The sequence below is a fragment of the Sphaeramia orbicularis genome, chromosome 3 (genome assembly GCF_902148855.1).
Source record: "Sphaeramia orbicularis chromosome 3, fSphaOr1.1, whole genome shotgun sequence".
NCBI classification, from domain to species: domain Eukaryota; kingdom Metazoa; phylum Chordata; class Actinopteri; order Kurtiformes; family Apogonidae; genus Sphaeramia; species Sphaeramia orbicularis.
The window spans coordinates 27,069,967-27,088,739 of record NC_043959.1 but is presented as its reverse complement, the minus strand read 5'-3'; the positions used below and the strand labels follow the sequence as shown (position 1 = coordinate 27,088,739).

General features: G+C 37.7%; 1 protein-coding gene across 1 annotated transcript; it reads left to right on the top strand.

Moving 5' to 3' along the window:
- The first annotated feature begins 2,497 nt into the window (after window positions 1-2,497).
- On the top strand, window positions 2,498-9,250 carry ccnd1 (cyclin D1). Its single transcript, XM_030127800.1, has 5 exons — window positions 2,498-2,695; window positions 4,065-4,280; window positions 5,124-5,283; window positions 5,846-5,994; window positions 6,104-9,250. Exons 1-5 carry the CDS (start codon window positions 2,498-2,500, stop codon window positions 6,257-6,259), a joined length of 879 nt encoding a protein of 292 aa, XP_029983660.1. The 3' UTR covers window positions 6,260-9,250.
- Window positions 9,251-18,773: the final 9,523 nt, after the last annotated feature.

The window sequence follows — 18,773 nt, the reverse complement described above, 5'->3', positions numbered from 1 at the left end:
CCTGACAGATACACATGTTTTTTTTCCCCCAGACATGTTATTATTTGCAAACATTTTGATAACAATTACATAAAATAAGTGTACTTTTCTAAGTGTTTTCTACTGATGAGAACATGTGCAACTGTCACTAAGAGAGCAAATGTGATTAAAAGAGCAAAAAAAAAAAAAACACTAGTGAAATTCCTTATCAATTTAAAACTTTAAAACTAATATAAGCTAATAAAAGCTTTATCTAATTATACTGCTTTAGTTGTATTCACACAGGGTTCTAACCATTTAACAAAATGCTGATTATTGTTTGTGTGTCTATGGGAAACATTTATATGAACAATAACAGAAGATTTTTAGTCTTTTAAATATAAAGTGAAAGTAGCTATAAGTTTGCAAAACTCACAAACTCCATTATACAGTTAAATGTGTACATGCAGTGGGAATAATATGGCACAAAGTACAATTATGTTGTACTTTTGACTCCATATAACAACAAAAGACCGGTGATATGCTTCTCTGTGACTCCAGGCTCTGTCCACAGCAGTGTAACCCTTTTCAAACATTACGGTATTCCACCCAATAGCCTAGAGAGGAATTCCAGGAATGTGAAAAGGTCCGATTCATATTGAAACTAGATTAAAATGTGTACAACCTAATGCTAATATTCCCATTGTGGTTTTATCTTTAGCAAATAGAAGGATAATGTAAGAGCTGGGGTGTACATGTCAGTGCTGGTTTCTTTATTTATCCTGGTGCTTCAGTATTTCTGGATGCAGCAGTGGAGAGAGATTGGTGTAAATGAAAAAACAAAAAACAAAAACGTGTGTATTGATTATTTGAAACCCCATTGCATGTCAGAGGACTTTGATGGGGTTATCAATAACAATGTGAACTTTTTCCAGTGCACTGAACTTTTCCCCACATGAAAAGTTGCGCCGACATCTGCCTAGTAACAGCATTCCTCTCATTGGTGCAACTCCAGTCTCCTCCGTTGTGTGTTGTGTGAAAGAGAGAGTGTGTGTGGTTGTTAACAGAAAAAAAAAAAAAAAAAAAAACTCTTAAACTTTGCTATTTGCACATCACTATTCTTCATTCCAATTAGGTTTTCTGGTCTGAGGCCAACTCATGTCTAAATCATGTCTCAGTTGTCCATCCAGGTCATGGACAGTGAGTAAAAGTTTATTTATGTAGTTTTAAAAGAAAATAACAGAAACAAAACTATAGAGTTAAGCAGAGGGAATGTGTGATTTAATGCACCGCAGAGGATTTAACTGCAAATGTCCAATATTTTTAGCCTAGTCTTCCATGAAATAGCCCTCTTTTCTCTGTAATTATGTTAAATTTTCTAACAATGGAAGCTCCGGACTCAAATACACAACAGACCTCCCATTAAATTCAGTCCATGTGTGTATTTATTGTTACTTTTCATCACATTCTGCTTATAGTTTATGATCACCGCGACTGCTTTTATTCTCCAACAGCGGCATTGAAACCACTCAACAGGTTGTTAAATAAGTCTAAAATGTTGCCTGAATGATTCTCAGCAGTGGTACAGGTGCAAAAAGTGCAGCACGGGAACACATTTTAATATCAGTTGTTTGGAGCAGGAACACGTGAGAGTAAATAAATAAATCAGGGCTGTGTGTTTCTTCACTTTTGTCCCATGTGCTCACCTCATGTTCTGCACAGTTTGGTGAGGGAGCTGCTGCTGCTTTCATTTGGGAGACAGAGGACGAGAGGAAGAAGGGGTGTGAGCCACTATCGCCCCCTACCGGCCACCGTACCCGGGTTGTCTCCCCTCTTCCGTCCCCCTTTCCTCGCTCCATCCCTCCCCCCGGTCAGCTCTCTTTCACTGCGGACAGACTCAGACTGAGACCCGGACCTCCCACCTCCTCCTCACAAGCTACTGGGCCATAGGAGGAGGGGGGGGGGGGGGCAGCGCGCGGCGGAGGTCCCCCCCCACCCCCTCACCACCACCCTCCACCTCCCTCTCTCTCTTTCCTTATATATATGTATATAATAGAATCTCCTTCCTCGCGCGCTCCCTCGCAGACTGCTCGTCTCTTTGATCCCCCCCTCTTAACAACAGCTGACGTCATCGCGCGCACGCACCCCACCACCACCGCCACTACCTTCCTCCGCCTCCTCCTCCTCTTCAGCGCGCGCTCCCTCCCTCGCACCGCTCAACTTCTGTCTGTCTGTATGCGTGTACGTGCGTGCTCGTACGCGCGCGCGGCCGGCTGAGCGCGAGGCAGGGTTTTGTCTCGCAGGGGGGAAGCGCTCTGTTCTTCAGAGGGCTCGCGCACACCGGAGGAGCAACAGCACGCGGCAGCAGCAGCAAGAGCAAGAGCAGCAGCCCAGCAAAGACGAAAGTGATTAAAAACATTTCCCAGCCGCCTGTGTGCTCAAGCCTGCGCCTTCTTTTCATCACACGGCAACGTCTGAACAGGGTAAAAAGTGACACATTATATCGACGGCAGTGAGAATAAAATAAGAAAAAAGTACCATGGAGGACCAGCTGCTGTGCTGCGAGGTGGACTCCATCAGGAGAGCCTACCAAGACGTCAACCTGCTTAACGACCGAGTCCTACACACCATGCTGAAGGCAGAGGAAAACTACCTACCGTCACCCAACTACTTCAAGTGTGTTCAGAAAGATATTGTGCCCAAAATGAGGAAAATAGTTGCCACCTGGATGTTAGAGGTTGGTTTTTACTGCAGTTCAACTTTGCCTCTGTGTGCGAGTGTCTCTACTAACTTGTAGTCAGTCGCTAAAGGTCTCTATGTAACTAAAACTTAGATAATTAAGTATCAAGGTGAAAGTTTGAGCTTTTGACTGGTTAATAATATGTTATTTGACTGTGCATGTTACATAACGCAGAAAAGTAGGCTATGTCTATGAGTGCTGGGTGGTCCTTACCTATAAGAGATATTAGTCATTGGCTTCAGACTGTATCATTTTCCGCAGTGAATGCTTTTCTTATTGATTGTGACACTGCCATTATTTTCCATAAGGTAATTAAATGTTATTACTTGAGGAAAATATTCCTAAATAACAGCAATGTACACGTATGCAGTCTGGCCCGTGCCAGTATTACGCGCCATCTTTGTTGTCGTATATGAGAAGGATTTTAATATCATTAAAAATCTAGAATATCAGTAACAATGACAGTAACTCGGTTGAATGAGCCAGAAATGCATCTTTATCATAAGACAATTGCATGTTGTCTGCCACAGCTTGTTTCGACTGGTATCAACTGGTAAAAGTTTGTTTTGCTTCGCAAGAGTCAGTGGTGTCTGTGAAGGTCGATGAGAAAAAAGAGCTTTTTATGGAAAATGCAGGCGACTAAAATTGATTTGAACAGTCGGCTTTGATAGATGACATGTTTTTCGACATTTACATGAACTCTTGGATGACGTTAGTGGCGGATAAATATTTTTTATTAATTTCTGAAATCGGGCTCCGGTGAGGCGGAGGAAGAGCCGCCTGCAGCACGTGAAAGACCAGTCTCACAAATTAAATTGTTTTAAAATCAACTGTGGTTTAATTCGACACATTTTGCTCTCATCCGATCAGGCATTCAACGACGATCATTTTCATCATAATTTTATGCATCCTGATAATTTTTAAATATTTATAAATATTTTTTGAAAAGATGACGAAGTTGAAATTAGAGTGAAACTTGCATCGACGCCACCTTTGTGTCTTAGTCAGAACTGACTGCAAACTAATTCCCGACTGTTTTCTTTACTACAACAGTATATTCCAGTAAATTAGTCCTAAATTGATTTTAGATCTTGTCGGCTAAGTGTCATATTGAGTTTATTTTAAAATGTTCACCGACGAAAGGTATTTAAACATTAAAATGAAACGGGGGTATAATGCATAAATTGTTTATTTTCTTGTTAATTTCGTTTCGGATCTTAATGGATCCTGCAGCTATTGAATGCATACAGCTGTGCACAGAATAACGCATGGAGGCAGTGGGATATTGACTATAATATATGTTATATATGCGTGAATTTGGTTCCAACATGCGACACAAGCTCTAAGCACTTTTCTCACCTCCCAGGTCTGCGAGGAACAGAAATGTGAGGAGGAGGTTTTTCCGCTGGCTATGAACTATTTGGACAGATTTTTATCAGTGGAGGCCACGAGGAAAACAAGACTACAGCTGCTCGGAGCTACATGTATGTTTCTGGCATCCAAGATGAAGGAGACTGTGCCCTTAACAGCGGAGAAACTCTGTATCTACACCGACAACTCGGTCCAGCCCGGAGAACTGCTGGTAATTGAGTTCTGCAGACATGGATGTTGCATAACACATACAGTACATGAGCAGCATGCACAGGAGACCACATGACCAGAATACAGAGGGTTTGAGGTTGAATCTGGCTAGTCAGTGTCACCATGGCCTCTAAAGTATTGATCGTATTGACATGACCTATGCTGTATTTTATGTTGAAAAACATAAAGTGTAAATGTAGCTTTCGGTGCAGCAGTGTCTGAATGGCTGCCTGTGACTTTCCCATGGTGACTGGAAGGCCTCTCTGATTTCATGAATGGTCTCAGTGACTGCCAAGAAAACACTGAATCACAGCGACACCTAATGGCCATAAGACAGAGGTGCAGACTATTGGCAATGGCACTTTAGAAAGACACACTTGGACTCCTTATGTTTGCAATGACATTTATCTGACATGCAGCTGTTTCCACCAGCTGTAAGTGATTTGGGGATAATGTAATAGCAGGTTTGTACACAAATAAGTTATTAAATGGTGGACTGTTTGATATGTCTCCATAGTATCTTTTGTAGATGCATAAAGAAACAAGAAATTAAAGATCTTTCAGATGTAAGTTGTCAATGCGTAGTTTTGAGACATTGATAAGATGAAAATATTGCTGTAGATTCTCAGTATTTTAACAGCTGAGAGTCACACCTCATCAATAGAGGATTGTTAGATTAAAGGATCTATAGCTGTCCGACATGTAAGGAATGACTAAACCACAGACCTTGTAACAGCGCCACAGCTGCAGTCTGTAACTGTCACAGCAGACATGAGGAAGGAGTGGGTGTTTTCTCTAGCAGAGAGTGGGTTGAGTGAATGCCTCTGGTCTGGTCCGTCCACAGCAAATGGAGCTTCTGGTTCTCAACAAGCTGAAGTGGGACTTGGCTTCAGTCACACCTCATGATTTCATCGAGCACTTCCTGTCCAAGCTGAAGATCTACCCGTCCACCAAGCAGATCCTCAGGAAACATGCCCAGACTTTTGTGGCCCTCTGTGCTACAGGTAAGAACACCGCCGTCTCATTTGTCTTTTTCTTTTATTAATGCAGTAGACGTTCCCTGTATTTCTTCCGTCTTTGCATTTTTTTATGTTTTGCAATTTTTCATATAATACTTTAACTGATGTCTCAACATGTTTCGATGCTGCATTTTCTCATCTCACAGTATTTGTTCTCCATTATTTACTCTCTGTTAATGAGTAGAGTTATGTTTAATAGTTTTATATTTTTCCAGTCAACACACAAGGCCACTTTGTTTTAATATCTTTTTCTGCAGATCAACAAGAAGAGCTTATTTTTGTCCACTTTAACCTAGTTATTTTGATCAGGGCTGCCATGTGGCTATTATTAGTTAATAAATGTTGAAGGTTCAGAGGAGCACATGCACAGTAAAGTGTTTTTTTTTTCCATGGGAAAACTGTGATTTGTTACCACAGTGGTGCAGTGGATTGGCATGTCATAAGGTTATATTTATTAAATATTAGGTGCAGATTGACATGACATACTGTGCTATAGGTATTAGAATGGAATACATGCTTATAACATCTATTTGTGCTGCTTCTGCAGATGTCAACTTCATCGCCAGTCCTCCGTCCATGGTGGCGGCAGGCAGCGTGGTGGCTGCAGTTCAAGGTCTCTACCTGAAAAGCCAAGACGCTTCTTTATCCTCCCAAAACCTCACCAACTTCCTGTCACAGGTCATCCGCAGTGACCCGGTAAGACACAACGTCCATATAAATCACACATACAAATCTAGAAAAAGAACCTGCTGCTTGTTTTTGATGCTGTGACAGTCTTGACTGACATGGATTTTGGATCTTTCAGGATTGCTTGCGGTCATGCCAGGAGCAGATAGAGTCTCTTTTGGAGTCCAGCCTCCGTCAAGCTCAGCAGTACAGTGGCACGACAGAAACCAAACGCGTGGACGAGGACGTGGACCTGTCCTGCACCCCGACAGACGTCAGAGACATCAACATCTGACTGATTTGAAACAGCGCTGCAAAATGACCTGATGATCGAGGGAAAGTTGTGGACGGAGGATGGTGACGGGTGCTGCAGAGGAGGGGGTGACTCGCCTGACCTCAGCCTCCCCCCTCCTCCTTCTCCTCCTCCTTTCCAGATGGGCCGTCTCCGCCAACATGGCCGACATGTCACTCACGTGCCCGCTGTCTGCTGCCAAGACGGCCGCCAAGAAGCGCAGAGTGGCCCTCGCCCCGCGACGAACCCCAAGTCACATTTCCTGCCAGTGTCCCCTCCCATCTCGGGAAAAATAATGAACACTACAGAAATGTACAAAGAAAAGACACTAAATATTGATGACATGGTGAGGGCTGGAGTGTAGCCACAAAAACAGACATTTTAGTAGATATTTTTACTTATTCCCTCAAATATTAAACTAGGAATCTTTAAATTACCACAGACTCAACTTGCCTTCTAAACATCCCAAAGTGTCTCGTAGGCTGTAGTCTGTCTTCAGGACTTCACCTGAAATCTGACACTTACTAAAGAGAAGAGGCTTTTGTTTTTTACGTCTTTTATATCTAGAATGTGTAGATTCCCTGTCCAAGCTCCTGTGTTGTGTCTTGTTGCAGTGCAGACATTCATATATCCCTGCTTGCTTATGTTTAGTCACTTTATTATATATCATTTTAGTCTTTTATCAATTAGTCTTATACCTCTTTTCTTCCAAGCTGTTTTTTTTTCCTAAACCAAGTGTAGTTTGAAGCGCTCTGATTTTTTTTTTAATGATCCAGACTGTGGATTGCTGATGTAAAGGTTTGAACAAATGGAACTGTTTGTTCATTCATTCATTCATTGACTTGCTTTATCCATTTCAGCTTGCTGTAGTTTGATAAGCTTGAATCGACGCACACGCAAGCAGAGCAATCCATAGTCTGTAATGTTTCCTTTCTCTGTGTAGTTATACCTTGTACCATTCCAACTTTTGTTTTCTAAAAAAAAAAGCACTTTTAGTCAGCAATGCTGGCTCGTCTAAAAAAATCACAGTGATTAAGTTTGTAAAACAGCATGAAAATGGAATGGGGGGGTTTGGGCAGGAGTCGTTTTGGTGATGGAAAGTCGGAGCAGCCCTGCAGACATGCAGTTGCAGCTGGTGCAACTGATTCATCTAATGGGACAAAAAATGACCAGTATGGCAGAAATACCTTTTTAAAACAAGATTGAATGCTGCTCGTAGAGCCAGTGGCTTGCTGTAGCTGCCTTCCATGTCGCAGATTAGATGTAGTTTTAGGTCAGCAGACATTTCATAGAGGCAGAGCTACTCTCATTATAGGAAATGTCATCGGTTTGGTTAAAGCACAGAGTGCAGAGCGAGGGCTTCAGTGACTAAAGACTGGAGGAAATAGTAAAAAGAAGTATTATTTTTAAAGTAAAATAATACTTTATTTTTATATAGTGAAAGAAAGTATTTATTTTTCTAGCTTGCATTTTGTAGTTTGCTAACTAACTGCGGCTCCACCTGCTGATGTTTAACCCAACCCCTGAGGGTATTTCTGCCTCCAGAGCAGCTCTGCTGAGGAGAAATGTCTGTAAAACTCCAGTCTGCCTCTGAAATCACCAGGACAGCATCTCCTCCGTTGCTCCGCCTGAGTTCAAATATTGCTCATGGATTTTGAGAAAGGGGATGAAGCTAAAACAAGAGGAGGAGGAGTGTTAAGACGATAGACATGATTTTGCACAAACCTTAAAAACGTGGGCTGCGGTTCTTGGGCACTTGCCTCAAAGAAAAAAAAAAGTGGAGAGTTAAAAAAAAAAAAGCTGGCAAGAGCACCATGGGGGGGTGGCAAAAGTGGCAAAAAGGTGAAGGCGTCGACAGCGAGGTGTGTCTTAATGCTGTAGAGTTCAAATCAGGGTTCCTACACAGGATGGGAAAATCAGCGTTTCCAGGTCGATACTTTATACCGCATATGAAGACGTTTTATGTATATGGTATAAGTTCATGGACCAGTTATTACGGACACAGAAAGGTTCATTAAAATCAAATCCATACCTGGAAAGAAATGATTCTGTAAGCTTGTGTGTAGGAACACTGTAAATTAGGTTTCTGATTTTATATTAAGGATAGAGAGTAGGAGAGAAACACTCCTGTATTCCGCTGCTATAGAAAATAAATCCCAGCTACGTGTAAAAAGGAAAAAAAAAAGAAAAAGAATGAAAAAAAGAAAAAAGATGACAAAAGACGTAATGGATTAAAAATGATGCTTTTCTCCTGTTGTTTGCTGCTACATTTTTTGGTTGTTTTATATACATATAAATGTCATATATACTGCCATTCTAGGTTTGAATTTTCTCATAGAAAATTGTGTTATTGACATCCTCATTTGTTGGTTTTATGTAGATTCTATGTGATCATTTTTGTGTTTTTTTTTGGTTTATAATTACCTTAAATAATTTTCCGTACTATTCCAAAAACAAGGAAAAGTGAGACAATGTACAGTAATGCTTTGATCCACAATACCTCATGCGACAGTCAAGATCTATCTCTAATTTTAGTTGTTTTGTTTGTTTAGTTCTTATTCTACTTGTTGGTTCAGTGCCTACTAGCTCTGTTAAACCTGCTTGAGGTGAAGCATGATGGAAACCAGCGAGTCCAGGGCATGCTTTGAAACTGGTGCCATAACAGAAAATGGGATATGTATAACTCTGTTGAGTGTTAAGCTGTCTCGGTGAAAGAGACTTTATCCCCCCTTTAGGCCCATAGTGGCCTTCCTTCCTTTTTCCCCTTTTTATATTTATAAAAAAAGCTTTTTGCTCCAATTTTCAAACTGTCAGTGAGTTGATTTGAGTTTGTAAATAGATTCAGTGTCATGCTTGGTAAGCCATAGACTGTTTTGTTTTGTTTTTACAAATCATTCCACACAGTTGTGTCTACTTCATGTCAGTTGTCTGCAACTGGGACAAACAGTGTATTCATGTGTCAACTACACAATAAAACATGAATTAGAAGTCTGGGAAAACTGGCGTGTCTATTCTATATTTTTACTTTATTAGAAGTTTCCAGGGTGCCATAAGTTCACGAAAAAACCTGGAAAAGTCTTGGAATGTTAAAATCCTATTTTCCACGGCTGGAAAAGTCATCAACAATTAAAAAGTTTGGAAAACTCATGTAATTTAATTAAACAAAGGTTGCAAATATTCTATTCATACCTTAGGTCAGAAAGGCCTCTTCATTGAAATCAACAACATAACATCACACTAGGAGGAACAATGAGTTCTAGGGTGAAGATTTCCCGTAAATCCACCTTTTAAAGTCAACATTTTAATAATTTTCTTCACAACGCTGTAATGAAATTCACATTTCTAAGATTTAGACAAGGACATTGGTCTTGAAAAGGTTTTTCAAATGGAGTCGACCTCAGATTGTTCAGTGGATTTCTGCAATTCCCAGTCGCTGAGATGCTTTTTTGTTTGTGTTATTTGACTAAAATCACTGCATTTTTACCTCATTTTGGATCTATATATGAAAATACATTTAAAATAAGTTTTTCTGAGTATTTCAAGTAAAAATGAAAATAACAGTTACAGAATTAAAATGGCTACAATAATAAACTAAAGTAAATATTTTGTCATGTTCTTAACAGTAGTGAATAATCAATAGAATTATTACTGATTCTTAAAAAGTCATGAGGACCTTTAGATGTTTTCTGTAAAAATGAGCAGGAATCCTGTGATTTGGGGTAAAGCTCGCTGCTAAAATTAGAAAGAAAGCGTCTATTAAGAGGATTTTTGAAACAAATGCCATATCCCTTCTAAAATAATCCAAAACATACAACAATGAGAACTTGTTGAAGCAGACGATGACAATGACAGAAACTGGATGTTTTCTGGAAACAAACAACTGAAATGTGTGAAAAGAGAAATGAAGAAATAAATTTAAGTAAATGTGTAGAAAAAACTAAAAGCACTTCCTCCTCCTGACTAAAATCAGTTCGATAATATTCCTTATCTTAAAATAGTATTATAAAAATTGATTATCATTAAATCACATTACAAACTATGTTTCTCAGTGTAACAGATGTCAACATACTGCAAGTGTTTGGAAAAAAAATCACAGAAAATCACCCTTTTTTAATGCATTAACACACGCAAGAGAGAAGAAGCACTAGTTTGAATCTAATGTGAACCTTCTGTGGAAAAATCATAAATTCTTTAAAAGAAGCGCAGTATTAATAATGTTAATTAAAGACACAGAGAAGCTACAAGACATGTAACTGAGGTAAAGACGCTAAAATACCTGCACTTTTTGTGTCAGCAAAAACCAAATGCTAGACACTGCATTTCCATAATTCCAAGTGTCTCCAACTCCTTCTTGCCTGACCCTCCCTGCTGGTAAATTTCCATGCATGCATGTGTTGATGCCCTTTGTCATGTAATGCCAGCTGTGTTAAAAGCACACTCACCCCTGCTGACTTTAGTGGTCAATAAAAATAAAACGCATAATAACCAACGCCTACAGACTTTTCACAGTAATTCACTGAAACAACCATGCGATGCAACTGTTAGCGAGCATTTCCCACTTTCATACTTAATTCTGCTCCATTGACAAAAGGGGAAATAAAATGCATTTTATCTCCACCACTGTCACAAACTGGTAAATTTTCGAGCTTCATTACTAGTTACCATGAGTTTACTAGTGTTATCAAGTTTATTTTAAAGAGAATTGGGTAAAAAATGGTGGCGGTGGAAGAGTGATGTGCATTATTCCCTTCTGTGTGACTGAATATAATCCACATCAATCTATAACCAGCAGTTGAACAGATAATACAGACAACGCTTCACTGTAAACAGAAAGGACTTTATGATTTGTGATGCCGCAGCAGACACAAACTGACATTTCTCAAACCAAAAAAGCTGCGTCTGTTTTTCAGCTACTCTGGAAACGTTCCTCTTTTTTTGTGCTTATTTCCGACATGAATCACAGGGAGACTGGACTTCCTTTACTGGTAAGAAAACGGCACAACATGGAATTATTATGCAAGAAAGATGGAATATTCTGCTGATGTGTCAATGTGAATAAAGCTGTGTTTTGGCTTGGAGCATGGTTTAAAGCATGTGGACATGGTGGCCATTTTTGCATAATACTGTTGGAGAAACACCTGAATGAATATGGAATGTTCTTGAATGCACACAGGACCATAATACTCACAGAGGACAGTCAAGGCACGAGCACAGTAGTTTGTTTTTTTTTTCAGCTGTTTTGCATTAGCTTTTTCAAATAAAGAGACTGACAATAGCTTTTGTGTCGTCACTTGTTTAACCCTTTATAGTCCACTCATAGAAATACTCTGAAATTCAGAATTTCAACCTTACTCCAGTGGTTCCCAACCTGTTTTGGCTTGTGACCCCATTTTAACATCACACATTTTTGGTGAACCCCCACATCAAAACTGAGTTCTTTTCTTTTTTCTAAAATTAATTTGTTTTTGATCGTATAATAGTTTGCTATACTATGTTGCAAATAAACAACATCTAGTCTATATAATGTATATTATTATGGACTGAGGCAGAAAAGCCAGGTGTAGATTACTGCACAAAGTGAGAATTCTGTTTCTTTGGTCAGGATATGTACAGTCAGTCCAGCTTGGATTTACAAGGCTGACAATTAATACTGAACAAACAAGAACTCAAATGATGAATTATGAAAGAGCTGCAGCATCTGAAACCGACCACAATGAACATTTGAAAGATAAACAGTACCACAGTGCTTCAGTTTCAGCTTCACAGTTTGTCATGTTTTTTATGGATTGTGATTGTCTCTATTAACTCACTATATATCTATTTTTTATTAGTAAGGTTTTACTTTTATTTTTATCAATTACTAGAAATTTCAGGCGACCCCATTTGAATTTCAGGTGACCCCACATGGGGTCCAGACCCCAAGGTTGAAAAACACTGCCTTAGTGTGTTACCAGTGGACATAAGACTTTATTACTTTTGTGAAATTTTTCAACATTTTTTTATTGTTATGTAGAAAATCAAGGGCAATGAAGTTACCGTATCTGGTTCCTTACCCATTAGTGGCAAAAAAAAAAAAATTAAATCCAAGAATTATATATAAAAGACAAAAGAAAAACACACAGTGTGAAAGGAACATGTATTTTAGAACATTACAACAACATTTTTTGGAACATTAGAACAACACAAGTGCTGATCCAGTTAACATCCCCATTATCCCAGAGTTTTTCAACCTTGTGTTGGGACCCCACATGGGGTTGCCTGGAATTCAAATGGGGTCGCCTGAAATTTCTAGCAATTGATAAAAAAAAAAAACTTACCAATAAAAAATATGTGGTGAGTTGAGAGAGCCAATTCCAATCCATAAAAGACATGACAAACTGTGAAGCTGAAACTGAAGCACTTTTGTACTGTTTATCTGTCAAATGTTCATTGTGGTTGGTTTCAGATGCTGCTGCTCTTTCATAATTCAAAGTTTGAGTTATTGTTTGTTCAGTATTAATTGTCAGCCTTGTAAATCCAAGCTGGACTGACTGTACATATCCTGAACAAGGAAAATCAAATTCTCACTTTGTGCAGTAATCCACACCTGGCTTTTCTGCCTCCGTCCATAATAATATACATTATATAGACTAAATGTCATCTAAAATTAATGTTTATTTGCAACACAGTAAACTATTACATGATCAAAAAAAAAAAAAAAATTTAGCAAAAAAAAAAGTCTCTGTTTTGAATGTCTGGGGTCACCAGAAATTTGTGATGTTAAAATGGGGTCATGAGCCAAAAAAGGTTGGAAACTACTGGATTATCCCTTTGAACATCACTCCTTACATTAGTACCATTACTTCATGGTACCTAACAAAGCAGTTACACTCACTAGTTGTTTTTCCATTGGACATATGCGCAAAACTTTACCGATATTTATTAAATGCCAAAAAAACAGACGTGCGTAATGTCGTTTTTTCCATTAAATCACAAATGCAATGATTTGTTTGTTTACTATCACAAGATGACGCCAGAAGTCATTCCACAAACATGGTGACAATTGTAAATATCGTGTTGTTACAAAATGTTTTGTGTATTGGTAGATAAACTGTGATCTGTAAGTTGTAATGCACATGTGTAAATAAATACATAAACTGAGGCATAATACTGTTAAAATTGCACTTATTATTTTAATAAATGTCATTTTATTTCATGGTTGTTCATGTTATTCACATTATTTTAAAGGATAGTTTGTAGATGTAAGGGTTTTTATAATATAATTGTACTTTTTTCTCTCTTATACATATAGAACATTTTGGAGTTGACACTATTTAAATATTATTATGTTATTATTTTACTGGGCCGGCCCATTTCAGATCATACTGGGGGGATGTGGCCCCTGAACTAAAATGAGTTTGACACCTCTGCATGAGAGTAAAGAGGAAACCAACATCAAATGCTTTAACAACATGTTGCACCAAATGGTTCAGCGTCAGTGTTTCCTTGGTCTTGATTCCCACATTTGCCGTTTTTATGATGGAAGTGTAAAGCGATGTCTAACATGATGGTGTAAAATCTCCAAAGGTGGCGACAGTGTGTGAGTCATATAAATTTTTGTGCTTATCGGACCATTCAGTGATCCCTCGTCTCCTCTGGATACTGGGACTGAGCGTCGTCATTCAGGATTTTCTCTTTAATTTGTCATCTGTATGTAGATTATATTATATTATATTATATTATATTATATTATATTATATTAGATTAGATTAGATTAGATTAGATTAGATTAGATTCGATTAAGAGGTTCAATTAGATTTGGTTAGGTTTAGGTTAGATTAGATTAGATTAGATTAAGAGGTTAGATTACATTAGATTACATTACATTAGATTATATACATTAGATTAGATTAGATTAAGAGGTTCGATTAGATCTGATTAGGTTAGGTTAGGTTAGATTCGATTCGATTCGATTAAGAGGTTCAATTAGATTTGATTAGGTTAAATTAGATTAGATTAGATTAAGAGTTTTGATTAGATTAGATTAGATTAAGAGGTTCGATTATATTATATTATATTATATTATATTATATTAGATTAGATTAGATTAGATTAGATTAGATTAGATTAAGAGGTTCGATTAGATTTGATAAGGTTAGGTTAGATTAGAATAGATTAGATTAGATTGCATTAGATTAAGAGGTTCAATTAGATTTGATTAGGTTCTATTAGATTAGATTACATTAGATTAGATTAGATTAGATTAGATTAGATTGCTATAAGATTACATAACACTGCCCAGTCATAGAATGGGAAACATCCACTGTCATTGATCCAACTCCATGGGTTTTACTGGTGAATCAATGTTGTAGAAGATGTGTTTCCACGGTAACTACAGATGCTCTGGATGTCCAAATGGGTCCTATCTGATGACCATGTAAAGATGACAAACTGTATTTTATGTGTATTATTCAAATGTATTGTTAGAATTAATGGATCAACAGATATTAATCATTTAATATCAGTTGGTGGTTTTGGTCGCCGGTGGATGTTTATGGGTTAAGACTGTGTTACCCGATCGATCGTTGTACACTAACTTAAATCAAATATTAAATTATTAAAATATGAATAAAATGGAATCAGTCTGTATGAAGAGACGAGCTCTTACTCAGAGTACTTTTCCACTGGAGGGATTAGCTGGTAAGTTTCCACACTGATCATGTTCTGATACTAAATGCCTGTTGGTAAAGTCAGAAACTCAACTTATGACCAGGTCAGAGTCTCACATGTGGTGAAATAACAGAAGAGTCCAGGTCGGAGGGGAGGTGTCGAGGAAGTACAGCTGCTTATACATGAAATAAACATTAACCCTCTATGCATTAGTGAGATAATAACTCTTCTGTCTCCTGTCGTTTTTCCTTTTGTGCAGATATCACTACCTCCAGTATGTGTCAGATATTCCACGTGAACAAAGACACTGTTTGTTTGTCTCTTTCTTTATCCTGCCTCCGATCACCTCATCCAGGCGACGCAGTCATCCATTCTGAATCTGGTTTGATGTTTTTCTTTTTTATCAAACTGTCACCATGTTTACTCAATGGGTATTTGTGTGGTTTCTGTATATTTCTGAGTACCTAGAGATAACATTTGTTATATTTGATATTAACCCTTTCATGCATAGTGGTCAGTAGAGTGGATACCTATTCTCCATCTGTTCTCTTGTACAGTCACAGAAAAAATTATTAGACCACCCTTGTTTTCTTCAATTTCTTATTCATTTTAATGCCTGGTACAGCTAAAGGTACATTTGTTTGGACAAATATAATGATAACAACAAAAATAGCTCATAAGAGTTTAAGAGCTTATATCTAGCCATTTTCCATGGTTTTCTTGATAATAACCAAAATCAGTAGTTCTCGGTTTTTAAAGTTAACATTGTACATACTTGTAAAAATAATAAATAAATAGATAGTAGATAGATAGATAGATAGATAGAGATAGATAATAGATAGATAGATAGATAGATAGATAGATAGATAGATAGATAGATAGATAGATAGATAGATAGATAGATAGATAGATAGATAGATAGATAGATAGTTTGTACATGCCAATCATTAAATGTGATAAATCTATACTAAAACTATATGTCATATAAACTGGAGAAACACAATCAGAAGAACTTTTGTTGAGTAGTAAAGGTTTCTGGTGGAATAGTCTCAATTTTGTAATTTTGGCCTTTATGTATGATTTTCAGGAAGCAAAATATTAATTAATCTATTTAATTCTATATTCCTAAGACCTAGGTATATACAGTCACGGAAAAAATTATTAGACCACCCTTGTTTTCTTCAATTTCTTGTTCTTTTTAATGCCTGGTACAACCAAAGGTACATTTGTTTGGACAAATATAATGATAACAACAAAAATACCTCATAAGACTTTAATTTCAGAGCTGATATCTATCCATTTTCCATGTTTTCTTGATAATAACCAAACTCACTTAAGTTCTGACATCAATATCTATGGCATTGTACTGACAAAAACAATGCTTTTAGGCATTCCATGTTTCTTTTCTGTCTGTTTTAGTCACATGATACACACAGGCGTTAGTACCTGGTTGCGTAACCACTTTTTTTTTTTTTTCGACTTTGAAGGTCTAATAATTTTTTCCACGACTGTATATTCATGGGTTTTGTCATTTTAGTTCCATATCAACCAACACAGTGGGCACTTGTGCATCTTCCCAAACACTGCACTTCATACCATTACTGTAACTTTGCTGTTCTAGATAAACCTGATCTACAGTAACATGTTTTAGTGTAAATCAATTGCTAATTATTAGACTGTAATTAAAAGTTTTCTGAAACAAAAAGCGTTTTTTTTGTTTGTTTTTTCATATCTCCTTAAAGTGAGTAATAACTAGTATTAGAGTATGTTAAATGTGAGCATTAGCAACATTAAAAATGTTTTTATTTCATAGTTTCACACAGTATATCACTTTCTGATGAGGGTTTTAAATGCATGTTTCGTTTGCGTCAAAAATTAAATGCATAGTGTCCAGGTGAGTGGACATTTTTGTAACTCCATGAAAAATAGGTTCATAAAAAAATTCAATTGCATTGTTTTTTTTCATGTCTTAAGAACAAAATATTGACTAAGGTTCTCATAATTCATGCATGAAAGGGTTAAATAGATAAAACAGAATTGAATTGAAGCTGTACATGGTAGCACAGACCTCCTGGTGTCCTGAATGTACAGTATAACTCCTCTCTACACAGCTCCATCCTGTACAAAACTTGATGCTAAACATTGTCGTTTTGTGCTATTTATTATGTTTTCACCGTTATCAAGTTGGTTCATGGTATCAGCTGATAACCTGGATATTACACCAAGCACAGAGGAAGAAAAGCACGACTGTTTCATTCTTGGATGTGCAAACATTTACAATTAGTGCCAGCGTCGTTGCAATGAAGAACTACAAGAAGTATGCATGTGTGGTATATATTGTCAGAAATTGCTCCAGAAGTGCTTCGTTAAAGTTCTTTGCATGATGGATGCGTTACAGATTTAACATATGCATACAAACTTGTGCTACTTGTACAATAATAGGTTCTATTTCTCTCACTATCCGTGCTTATGTCAACATAAACTATCAATTCTGCTAATTTCTTCCCACATTTGAGGGTAGAACAAGAAAGTTCTGTCTGAATCCTGAAAGTTATTGTTTGGCTAATGATTAACAGGAGTGTGTGTGTGTGTGGATGCATGTGTGTGTGTGTGTGTGTGTGTGTGACAGTACTCATTGATTTGTTATGCAAGGAATGTCTTTGATGGGGCTTCAGTGTGGAGGAAAAGGCGTGAAAGTCTAATCCTTTCCCACAGGCCTGCCAGCGCCAGCTCAACCAGCAGCAGACAAAGACCCTCAGCGCACATACACACACACACACACACACACACACACACACACACACACACTAATACACACATACTACCACACACCGACAACATGCTTCGCAGCCTGCTGTTGGGTTACACCATGCTTTCACTTTTCTCTGTCCATGTGTCCGTCTTGTATAGTGATATTTTCACTTGACACCCTAAACACCCACTCTCACACACACTGTTCACTTCAGTTCATCCATTAAAAATACACTTTATAGAAAAGAAATAGAAAAAAATGACATTTCTTGCTAAGGGTGTTACCAGCACATGCCTTAAAAAAAGAGCTGAAACGTGGAAAATGAAGGACATTTCGGGCTTATTAACACGCAACCACAGTGTTTTTTCATGTGGTCGAGGACATGGCAGACTAGTTGATGACAATGACAAGCCCCTTATGCTAAACGTTTAGCCATGTTAGCATGTATCACCTTATAGAGCCCCGTCCACGCCAATAGGGATGTTTTTCTACCCCCTCCCTCATTAAAAAAATCTGTCCATGCAACATCCGTTTTATAAAATATCTCCGAGCTCATGATAATGCAAACACAATAAACACAACATGAACTGGTTTGAAGCAAATGATCCAGGCTACGTTGGATGTTGTTGTTACACATGGCTCTATTTAACAGAGTAGAGGAAGCAGAGAATGCTGTTTCTGTTCCATCTAAAGTAGCTGTGAGGTCTTTTTTCAAAGCTTTTTTCAAGACAGAATAATAATTATGTCTAATCATCAGTCCACATTACCTGTTGTACCAGAAGTGATTTCACAATATATCACAATAAAGATGCAGTAAACAGGTGAGCAGTCAGCTGATCAATAACATGATTATAGATACAGTCATGGAAAAAATTGTTTGACCATCAAAAGTCATCAAAAACAATGGTTATGCAATCGAGTACTAACTCCTGTGTGTATCATGTGACTAAAACAGACAGAAAAGAAAACATGGAATGCCTAAAAGCACTGTTTTTGTCAGTACAATGCCATAGATATTGATGTGAGAACTGAAGTGATTTTGGTTATTATCAAGAAAACATGGAAAATGGATAGATATCAGCTCTGAAATTAAACTCTTATGAACTATTTTTGTTG

Excerpts from the sequence above, each read along its gene's own strand:
- ccnd1 (XM_030127800.1), top strand. The coding sequence starts at position 2,498 with ATGGAGGACCAGCTGCTGTGCTGCGAGGTGGACTCCATCAGGAGAGCC. Across the intron at positions 2,696-4,064 it reads TTGCCACCTGGATGTTAGAG|GTCTGCGAGGAACAGAAATG; the intron begins GTTGGTTTTTAC and ends CTCACCTCCCAG. Across the intron at positions 5,284-5,845 it reads TGTGGCCCTCTGTGCTACAG|ATGTCAACTTCATCGCCAGT; the intron begins GTAAGAACACCG and ends CTGCTTCTGCAG.